Source organism: Oreochromis niloticus, linkage group LG20 (assembly GCF_001858045.2).
Source record: "Oreochromis niloticus isolate F11D_XX linkage group LG20, O_niloticus_UMD_NMBU, whole genome shotgun sequence".
In the NCBI taxonomy this organism is placed as follows: Eukaryota; Metazoa; Chordata; class Actinopteri; order Cichliformes; family Cichlidae; genus Oreochromis; species Oreochromis niloticus.
The window spans coordinates 23,541,037-23,551,993 of record NC_031984.2 but is presented as its reverse complement, the minus strand read 5'-3'; the positions used below and the strand labels follow the sequence as shown (position 1 = coordinate 23,551,993).

General features: G+C 40.8%; 1 protein-coding gene across 1 annotated transcript; it reads right to left on the bottom strand.

Annotated features, from left to right (window-relative positions):
- Positions 1–3,484: 3,484 nt before the first annotated feature.
- On the bottom strand, positions 3,485–9,442 carry tmem51a (transmembrane protein 51a). The gene is made up of 3 exons (XM_003444878.5): positions 9,224–9,442; positions 6,357–6,816; positions 3,485–5,889 (listed from the first exon to the last, which is right to left on the bottom strand). Exons 2-3 carry the CDS (start codon positions 6,764–6,766, stop codon positions 5,481–5,483), a joined length of 819 nt encoding a protein of 272 aa, XP_003444926.1. The 5' UTR covers positions 6,767–6,816; positions 9,224–9,442; the 3' UTR covers positions 3,485–5,480.
- Between the last annotated feature and the right edge of the window lie 1,515 nt (positions 9,443–10,957).

Here is a 10,957-nt window from a genome sequence, read left to right as displayed (position 1 = left end):
AGGCTGATATCGCTAACCCTGTCTCAGTCGAGTGCTGTGGTTTCCGGCCTCTGCTTCAGGTGGTTGGTGGCAGAGAGGTAAAAATATGTTCACCTTCACAGCCTCACACAGAACAGCATGACTTATACATGTTATTCATTTATTGCTACAGGTATAAAATATGATGCCTAGCCTAAGATCTCACTCCACCCAGACAGTAGTGGACACTTTAGCCAAATCTGTGGAGGGTCTCTCATCTCCTCTCTCTTGTTCCTTTGGACAGCACACTGCTACTCAAAATCAAATGAAAGCTGGCTGTATAATTAAATCTACAATAAAAACATGTTTTTTTAAAAGCTCTCGAGCATAAAGTGGAAAATTTGGGTCTATTTATTGTTGAAAATATGTATATTAGGTGTTCCAATAAACAAATCGTTAAACTATCTATCTGTGGCAGCTTTAACTGTTCAGCATGGGCTTTTAGCACTGATTTAATTAGCCAAATTAAAGTACTGTGCCTGTGCCAGTACTCCACCATCAACAAATCACGACAAGTTTAGATTTTTCTGTTAGTTGTCAGGGCTGTTGAGCACATTAACAGCTTCTCTAGCATCAGCAAGGATATCTGTCACTAATGACACCAGCAGCATACAGTAAAGTCTGAACTTCACAAAAAAGAAAATGTGCAACGATGCATTAACCCCACACAAGTGCAGTCACCATCATTTTAATTACAGTTTTCTCTTTTCTTAAAAACACATTAACCCCAAAATATTTCATACTCAATTAAAACTATCAGCACAAAGGCAAAGGAAGAAGTGCAGTGACTTATGTCCCCATATGTCTATGTGCTGTGCTGAAAAGATATTAAGTTAGAAGGCTGAGCAGTTCAGCCTTGTGCCACAAGGTGGGGGTAGCAAGCCAGTGTGGCAAGCAGTCTGCCCTGAGTCCAGACTGGAAGACAATGCCAGTGCATCTGGAAAGCAGCCATCACCACCAACACAGACCCCCAGAAAGAAACTGCACTCTGCTGTAAAGAAAAGAAACGATAAGACAGAAGTAAAACAGCAGCAAACACAGTCTAATTGTCTAATTGTTGTTTCAATGACTCTAGAACTATCCACTTGCCACGAAGCTCATTATGTGGCACAGTTACAATTGATTTAGAAGTACCATTTAACCTAACAAGAGTAACGAGCTCCAGCCGAAAAAGAAAATTTGAACCCAGGACGATTTTGCACTAAAGTGATAATGCTAGCAATTTCAACAACCTCAGCTCAAACAAAGCCTTTTTTAGGTTTTTTACGACTAGATTGCACATCCAAAATAATAAGAATAATAAAAATATTAATCACTGCTGCCTGAGAGTGAATAGAGTTGTGTATCATTGTACCTACACTTGCTCAGTTTGATGCCTCTGGCACAGAAATTGTGACATCTGAATGAAAGGGTTGCTTGCATTGCTATATTAGTCAAAAACAGAAGCACCCTCAGACAAAGCCTTGATTCTTGACTTCACCTTGTTTTCCCCTGCAGCTGCAGGCTCTCCATGCTGTGGTGAACTTCAGCTCTGGCGAGGGCTCCAGTGTCTTTCAAAAACCAGCTCCCTTTAGCCAAGTGAGGTCCTACCGTACAACAACTGCATCAACAACGTGGTGAACAGCTTCCTATTGTGATTACTTCACACACATTAACAATGCGACACTGAGCTGACAAAAGTACTGACTCACAAATACAGGAAGGGTGTTTTAATTATGTAAACCATTATGTATGGTTTACTTTTTAGATTATAAACAACTACTGACAAGACAACTTGATTATGTTTGTCAGTATTTAAGGACTTTGATTTCTGACGTGGTTTTTGGCAGTAAAATTAAACTGTTGCGTTTCAGAATAAATGTCAAATATATAATCATGTCCTTGAAATTTGGTGACATAAAAGCATCTGGATTTTTTGATATATTATAGGCCACTTCATTAGTTACACCTTGCTAGTGCCAGTTTGGACCTCCTTTCGCCTTTAGAACTTCCATTATTTTTCAAGGCATAGATTCAACAAGGTTCTGGAAACATGCTTCAGATTTCATGTTGTGTTCACCGGACTCTGACAGCATCATCTGAATGTCAGATCAAGCATTGTCTTCAATCTTCTATTCTCCAATTTAGGTGATTCTATGCAATTTTTAGCCTCGGATTCCTGTTCTTAGCTGGCAGGAGTGTCTTTCTGTGTGGTCCTATGTACTTTAAGGTTCAACGTGCAGAGATGCTCTGAATACTCTGTGAAGAGATTATTTGAGTTACTGTTGCCTTCCTATAAGCTTGAAGCAGTCTGGCCATTCTCCTCAGACCTCGATGCCGCTCACTATTTTCTCCCTTTCCGACAATTCTCTGTAAACCTCAGAGATGGCTGTGTGGGAAAATTCCAGTAGATCAGCAGTTTCTGAATTACTCAGACCAGCCCATCTGGCACCAGCAGCCATGCCACGTTCAAGTCACTTAAATCAAGTTTCTTTCCCATTCTGATGTTCAGTTTGAACTCCAGCAGGTTGTCTTGACTATGTCTACATATCAAATGCACAACTGCTACCATGCCATTGGCTGATTAAATATATGTATGAACAAGCAACTGATGTGCATGCAATGCTGTGAATGTGCAAGTTAAGCATAAGAGAGAAAACAAGAATTTTAAGTATTCAACAGATTATGTTGAGCAGCATAAATGCACAAAGATATAGTTGCAGAACACCAATTAACAAACACTTATTTTATTTTTTATAAAATATTAATGTGATAAATGTGTTTTCAGTCTTCAGAAAAAAAAAAATCATCAAAAAAACTAAACAAAAGCAACCCCCCCCCCCAAATTACAAATTATCATATAAATGCATGGTTTCACAGTGTATCTAAAATAAAAACAATAACAATCAAGCAATAAAAAAAAAAAAAAAAATTCAATAAATGAAACTGACAACATTTTTTTCCAGGAACTCATCTATATACAATTATAAAACTCAATTATGTAGTTAATTGGTCATTAGCAAATGAGGTACAGCGTTCATGTCTGCAGCACAGAACGTGGTTTTATAAAATTTAAAAAAAAAAAAAAAAAAATCTAGATGAATTGCAATAACTGATCTCTAGTGACATGATAACTGTGCAGTATATTATATAGTCAGCTGGCATCCTTCTGCATTTATCTTATCAGAAACAATATAAAACTGGATAATGAAGATTCCAGTTGAAAATGACACTTTCCTCACATAAAAACAAAGTGAGCTGTGCAACTTTACAATATTAGTAACATTTAATGCAATTAATAAGTCATACAATTAAGCTTCAGCTGTTCATAGAGTCTGTCACAACGAAGAAATCAAAGTGTTTATACAGCTGCTGATCGAACTTCAGACTTATCCAGCTCAAACCATTCCCAACGCATTGGCGTGTCTTCTATTTCGCCTCCTTTTGCTGCACACTTTTAACCGAAGGCAAGGATACGAGTCGAGCCTCGATCGGCAAACAAGTGAGAATAGCTGGTGTTATGTTGGCACAGCTGCACACAGTCACAGAGTCTTTCTGTTGGCCGTCTAGAACGCGAACAAAAACAAGCCCAGAGAAGCAGACTACACTGCCGCCTTCACAACTCGCCGTTCACCATGGCTACAGGCAAAAGCTCTCGACTATTCACATGTCCCGTCCATTTGCCTCAAACACTTCCTACTGTGTTTGCTGTAGAGCATTGCAATGCTACGTTAAAAGAGCAACACTAGAGCTGAATCAGGTTCCACCAACGTGAATGAGATGTTTCAGGAAGTGCTGTTCTGAGTAGAAAGGTGTTTAAACTGCACTTTACTGCATACAGCTGAAGGGCAAACTTGCAATTAGCTGCCACTGCCAAAAGACTCCATAAAACGAGAGACCTCGAGTTTCCCGGAAAATGTCTTCTTCCTAGAAAGTCTCTTCTCTTGAACCATCATGACTTTAATGCCGGCAAATCCTGCTGCTTTAGTGTAAACATGAGTTTTAACGATTACGACCTCCCAAGGGTTAAATCGGACCAGGGCCTTGTGCTCTTCCCCGTCACCAGACATCCTCCCATCCTCATCCTCTCCCTAAAACACATTTGGCCAGTTTATGCCTGAAACACCCATGGCTGTACCTTAGCAAACAGTTTAGTTTAGTACAACCTGTATGCCAGCTGCACTGTACATGACTGGCTACATGTTTGAGAAGTTGTTAGACAAGCACAGTTTTTTCTGGTTCCTCTTCTCATCTAAATTCTGATTAATACAGTTCAATAATTCAGTAAATGATACTAAAAGCAGCAATGCACTGATTTTGGACCATTTCACAGTTGGCAAAAGAAAAAGCAAAGAACCAACAACCTGGACAACTTAAAAAGTCGAACACTATCCTTCAGCTAGCCTCTGTTTCACCTGCCTTGGGTGGAGCAAACCTGCAGAGTGTTTCTTTTGCCTTTCAAAAGAGAAACACAAAACTAGGATTTCTATTTTGTGAGAAATAAACATACTACCGTGAAACCATAACCAAAGATTCAACAAGGGAGGCTTGAAATGCAGCAGACAGACGCTAATAAAGCTTTGTTTCATGTTGGTTTAGTAGCAAAGCTTCCGAATGAGTATCATTGAGTAGATACCTCACTTTAAAATGTGTAAAGAAACCCCCAGTACCAGGTTTCAGCTTTTTGAGGCAGAGAGATGAAAGAAACCCTCCAAATCAAAGTCCAGTAAAACAGAAGCCATCATTACAAATGTAGAGAGACTGTGGCTCTACAAAGCTCTGCAGACTCTCACACACGCCAATTAAGACACATCGACGTTCATTTGATCCTAACCTCGAGAGGGCCAGGGGTGGGAGCAATACTACTGATAATGAGGGAGAGTTTCTATGCAGCCTGATTCAGGTCGAGCCACCAAAGTGCATACAATTCTCAGGCGCTGTGGAGCTTACAATTGGTAAACTACAGGCGGTGCTAGTCCTAAGCATTCCAAGTCCTAAATGGTAGCTATATCTATTTAAATCCTCAAAACTTCACCCCGCCCCCCCCTCTCGTGTCTTATGCTCTCTTTCACCATCAACTCACCCATACAGTCAGTGTACAGTGGAGGCCAGTAACATAAAGGTAATTTATTAACAGAAACCTACTATAATAATATTTAAAAAAAAAAAAATTGCATGTGCAGGGTCCTCAATCCAATGTGCCACAGTCTGACAAAGATGTGTCACAGTAAGCAAGGATGCAACATGTCTGTCCTTTACTGCCTGTATCCACTTCAGAGATCCAAAGTTTTCTTCTGTTCAGTGCTTCGGATTTCTTTGGCATGATGATTACTGTTGAACAGAGAATGTATTTTAATGCAAAGTGCCACTGACCGCATTTTTCAACAAGCCATATTCCAGGTCTTGGCTTGCAAAGGCTGATCAAAATCCACAGAAGATGATCGAAATTCCACCGAATCGTTCCAAACATTATCAGGTCCATCTTAAAGCGGCGGCACTTTATCCTCATACTGCGGCGGTGGGGTGAGTGGTTCAATACTGAATCCAGCTGTGGGCTGAGAGTTATCAATGTTTTTCATGTGCAGCTTCTCCGATTTAATCCTGCGGATACTGATAGGGAGAAGCTTAAGGTTATTTTTCCCAGGTCTATGGTTTGATGCAGAAACAGCAGCAGCAGGAGGACCACTCGAATCCACGGCAGGCTGAGATCTGCCAACTGTGCCCTCTGACCCCTCGTTCTCATACTGCACACCATCCACTTGCACCAGGTCGTCATAGGAAGGCAGCTGGGAGATGCTCGGGCGAAGGCTGCTCTGAGTGACGGGGTACTGGCCACTGCATACCGCCTCCTCGTAGGTGGGAACCGCATAACGCTGGGCTTGCTGCTCAGCACTGTAAACATTTATGGAAATGCAAGAATAGAAATGGTCATTTTAATTACACATACTATATAAATGCATACACAGTATAATCACACACTGACCGGTCCTGCACTAGTGTTGACTCACGTGAGTAAGAGAGGATATAGCTTACATCAGTGTTGACAAAGTGATTGCCCTGATGTCTAACCCTGATTTTTACACTGCTGAAAAAGAATTTCAGCTACTGTGAGAATAAATGTTGTCGTCTTTATAGAAATTCTTGAGCAGGCAATAAAAACCAGAAGCAGATCTTTCTCATATGCTTTCAGGTTAAACAAAAAACTCTCTGGGATGGAGCATGCTGAATACAATTAACTCAATTTGAGATTCTCTTAATAGACACAAAAAACCAAAAAGAAGTCATCTTGGGAAAAAAACCTAAATTTTTAAAGGAGGTCCAAAAGTGATTTAGTCAGTCATGGCTGTCATGAAACTCACGTTTCTCTTTGCTCCTGGTCCCTTCCTGGTGCTCCACTGTGGTTCTGGGCCTCCTGGAGTCGTTGCTCCCTCCGTTTGTTTCTCATTCCCAGACATAATGACAGTAGGAGCATAGCCACTCCGCAGCCCGTCAAGACGAAGGCCACAGAAGATGCCTTATTTTTCCTGCTATCACCTGCTTGGTTGCCGCTGCTGCTGCTATTGCCAACTGGTGTTGCAGGTACCACACTCCACACAATCATCACAATACCAAGGGCAATAAGCCCAACCCCCAAAGCACACAGGGCATACTGGGAACCGGAGTTTCCATTAATTTCGCCGCTGGTGTTGTTGTTGCTGTTGTTATTGTTACTGCTACGAGCCCGTACGTGGCCAAGAGTGTCTGGTGGTCCACCCACAGTGGAACGCATCTTGGCAGTCCTTAGATTTCAGTCAGAGCAGCTGCAGACGAAGTCAGAAACTGTAGAGGGAAAGATACAAGGGGGTGGACACAGAATGAAAATCCCGAGAGACAGAATATGTCAGAGAACAGAAGAGAGAAAAAAAAACATTTAAAGTTTCTAATGTGGAACTATTTTCTGTCTGTGAGGTTGTGTTTCAGTAACATCAGTAGATGAAGTCTCTAAAGGATATTGACTGTTATCCAAAAGGTAAAAGCCGAGTCTTGCAGAGGTAAAGTGTGAAGAAGAAGAAAAGAAAAAAAACAAAAAACAAAAAAAACAACAACCCCACACACTTTTTCATCCGTTATGCTGAAAAGGCAACTGATACAAGCAGAATTTCTCTCCTAAAAATTGTATCCAGACTTAAACAGAATTTTCTGTTGTTGGACAACTTTTATACTTGGAGAGGTATAAAATGTGAGGCACGTCAGCGTTCAGCGCGCTGCACATATTGGCTGCCTGACAGAGATACACAAAGTTAGGCAGGGCTATTTGTCCTGATTGCTTTGGCCTTTGCACAGCTACAAAAAGGTCATTTTCCTAATCAATACTGGCACACAGTAGGGAAGGGAATTTTTTTTTGTTTTTTGTTGTTTTTAAAAACAGCATGGATTAAACCTGCCAGGGACAAGAGGCTTGCACTCCAGCTTTAAAAACTGTTAGCTTCATTTAGGGAAATGGTCAAATTCAGATCAAAGTGTTGACCCACAAGTAAGTAATAAAGTTATAGAGGACACTCCTGAACCAAAATTATTAAATATATATATGACAATGCATTTATAGTGAGGAGATCAGTATAGTGAGGGTTTAATTCATAGCCTCACCTTACGCCAAAATAGTTGAATATATTGGAAATTTGGCAATGATCTAAAAAAGAAAAATCTGACATGTAAAGGAGCTGATCATCATAATTTCTGGACATATTAAGTTCCTCACCAGCTCTGAACACTCCGTTAATGTGTTCCTGAGGATGAATTACGAGCCTCCAAATCCCCCTATCCCCTTTTCTGAGCCGCAGTAGCAACAAGTTGTAGTAGCAGGAAGCCTAACTCAACTCTCAATAGTTAGAGCTCTCCTTAATAAACAAGCGTCATTTTTCAAGGTATTACCGAACATGTTACTTCTGTCCTGAGATTTGTTCTTTATATGCATCCATTTTTCAAAGAAACCTACAGAACATAACATTCACTGAAGCAAGATTTTATCAAGGCCACTTCCAGTAGGTGTGCTGAATGGTAAAAAATTTACAGCAGACTCACAAAGTCACTTACGTCACATAAGGAACTAAACTCAGCACTTTAAATGGGCAGATAAAGACCATTACGGCCTCTGTTAAAAAAAAAAAAAAAAAAAAAAAGAAGCTGTACAACATTATTATCGCGTAATTTACATAGAAATATACAGGGTTTCTGTGTCAACCTACTTTTTTTAATAATACAATTATAATAAATGGGCAGTTTTTTGTTCATATTTAAAACCATAACCAAACATTAAATCAAACACTGCCCTACAAATTAAAATAATTCTCTGAAGTGCGGCGAGCATGACTAATGAGCACACTTGCACATGTGCTGCATGATTTTATCTTGCATGCTTTAGAAAGTACAGGACGACTACTAGGGACTGTAAATAAATTTGGACAAAAATCCAAAAGAAATGACCTCGAACCACTCAGGAATGTCATCGTGAAAGACCCATACTATGGATCCATCCATGGATACAATAATAACAGTCTGTCTGGTTGGTAAACGTGCCCAGACCTGCTGCACTCTAAAGTAGCCAATTAAGTGAGCCCCCCTCCTCCCCATTCCCTTTCTAAGGAATGCATGGCATGAGAGTGAATCCAGCTCATCATAACAGCTGGGCAAATGCATATACCACGTCCTACTTTTCAAAAAGTTGTGCAGCTGAGACGTGCAAAGTAAGGAGGTCACATATTATTGACTTGCTCAGGGGTAGTTACAGTCCAATCTAACAGGTTTATTTCACCAAACAACGCAGTAAGACATTAACAGGCCTGCCCACTAGAAAAACAAACTATCACTCCACAGGCCCGGGCACAACATATTTCTACTGATGTTGTCGTCATTGACACCTAATCTAAAAAAAAAAACAAACAAAAAAAAAAAAAACACCTCAACTCTAAACTAAACCAACTCAAGCCACTAGTATAACTTTAGCACTCGGGTGAGTTGTACTAAATATGACTCACAGCTGAAAAAAAAAAATGCCCGCGTTCGTCCCAACAATGGGACTCTTTCTTACTTTGAACCCGGGAGATAAGTATTGAGGAAAACTAAAACTCTCGGACAAACACCCTTTAAGAATAAATGATTAAATAAAGAGTCGCCAGTGTAACTTTTAGTAACATACAGCGATACATAGTAACACTTCAGCGAGGCACTTTAACGACGTTCCACTCACCTCTGCATCCTAAGTGACTCCTCTTCGTCTTCTGCCCGAACTTGGGAGCTGCGCTGTTTATTATCGCACTCTGTCGACACTGGCACGACTTTATGAGGCATAATTTGGTGACAAATAACGGTTAACGACCAGGAACTTTCCTCTGAGAAGGATGGGCCCGGTCACAGAGAAAGCCGGAAGGAGGGGGCTCCAGCCACTTAGACTTCCAGTTTCATTAACTCTTTCGCTCTCGGCGCGTTAATAGACGGAGTCAGGGTGGTTCTTCACTGTCACACATGCTGTCCCCTCCCCTTATCTCCTATACAAAAAGCCGGGAAATACACTTTGACAGTTAATGATCTATTATTGCTTGCGACATAAAGCCGATGGGAAACATTTTTTTGCAAATGCACAAAAATATAAACCGGAAACATCTGGCCTTCGCACATCGCCTTAATGACTTAAAAGACAAAAGACCTGTTTAATACTGAAGTCAATTTGATTGCAGTTTAACAGATAGGCGTTAAGCCAACAACAACAGACCACCTTGTTGTAATTTACTAACACACAACCAGAGCTAAATGGATAAAAACACACGTACATAAGGTAGAAAACTAAGCTTTCAACCCAGCCTAGAGTAATAAAATTAATGGGTAATAAAATTAATGATGACATTTACAGTTTCAGGGTCCAGGACAAGGTTTAGGTTGATTTTTTTCCTAAGAGACTCGCCCAGTTAGGCATGGCAGTGTGATAATAAGCATTCATGCGCATAATGTCCCTGGAGTTGAAGCATTTAAATGAAACTGCAAAATGCAGTTGCGGTGGATGGATGGATGGATGGATGGATAGATAGATAGATAGATAGATAGATAGATAGATAGATAGATAGATAGATAGATAGATAGATAGATAGATAGATAGATTGATTATGTGGTAGGAATAGGAATCTAGCCATCAATATCAGTCATTAGATCATTTATCTCCTCCTGTGGTCAGCTGGGATAAAAAGCTGGCCACAGGAGGAGATAGATGTCACTAATGTCAAGACACTAAACCTTCTCACAATGCACAGAGTGCTCCACCCGAAGTCAAATACCCTGAGGCTATATGAGCAATACAAAGAGAGAGGGCGTGGATTAGTGAGTGTGAGCCATATTCCCGGATGAAGCATGGAGAATTCACAAATACATCAGGAATATTTCCCCCTGAGATGAGCTGTTCCAAGAATGCCTCGGGCAGCTGAAGACAGATGGTGATTAGGAACAGGAAGGGGAACTATAACAGAGGACCTGAAAGGGATGTACCATCAACAGACAGAGGAAATGGCTAATATCAAAAATGTCTAGAAAAGGACCACTTAAAGGACAACACAGAAGTCTGATCATGTCAGAACAAGAACAGGCCCCATGCCCCAGATCCATAGACACAGAAGCCAACATCACCCAATTTGCAGAATGTGCAAAGGTGCCCCAGAACCACACACACTGATAGGCACAGCCAAGTAGCTGGGATAGTGTACAGGAACATCTGTGCTGTATATGGACTAGAGGTCCCCAATTTCCAATATGAAACACCATTAAAGATGGTAGAGAACAACAGGGTTAAGGTCCTGTGGACAGACAACAACTCCTAGCCAGCAACCAGACATAGTGGTGGTTGACAAGGAGCAAAAGACAACAGTTGTGATAGGGCCTGCAATCCCAAGGGACAGCAACATCAAGAACAGGGGGCACGAGAAAACAGAGAAGTATC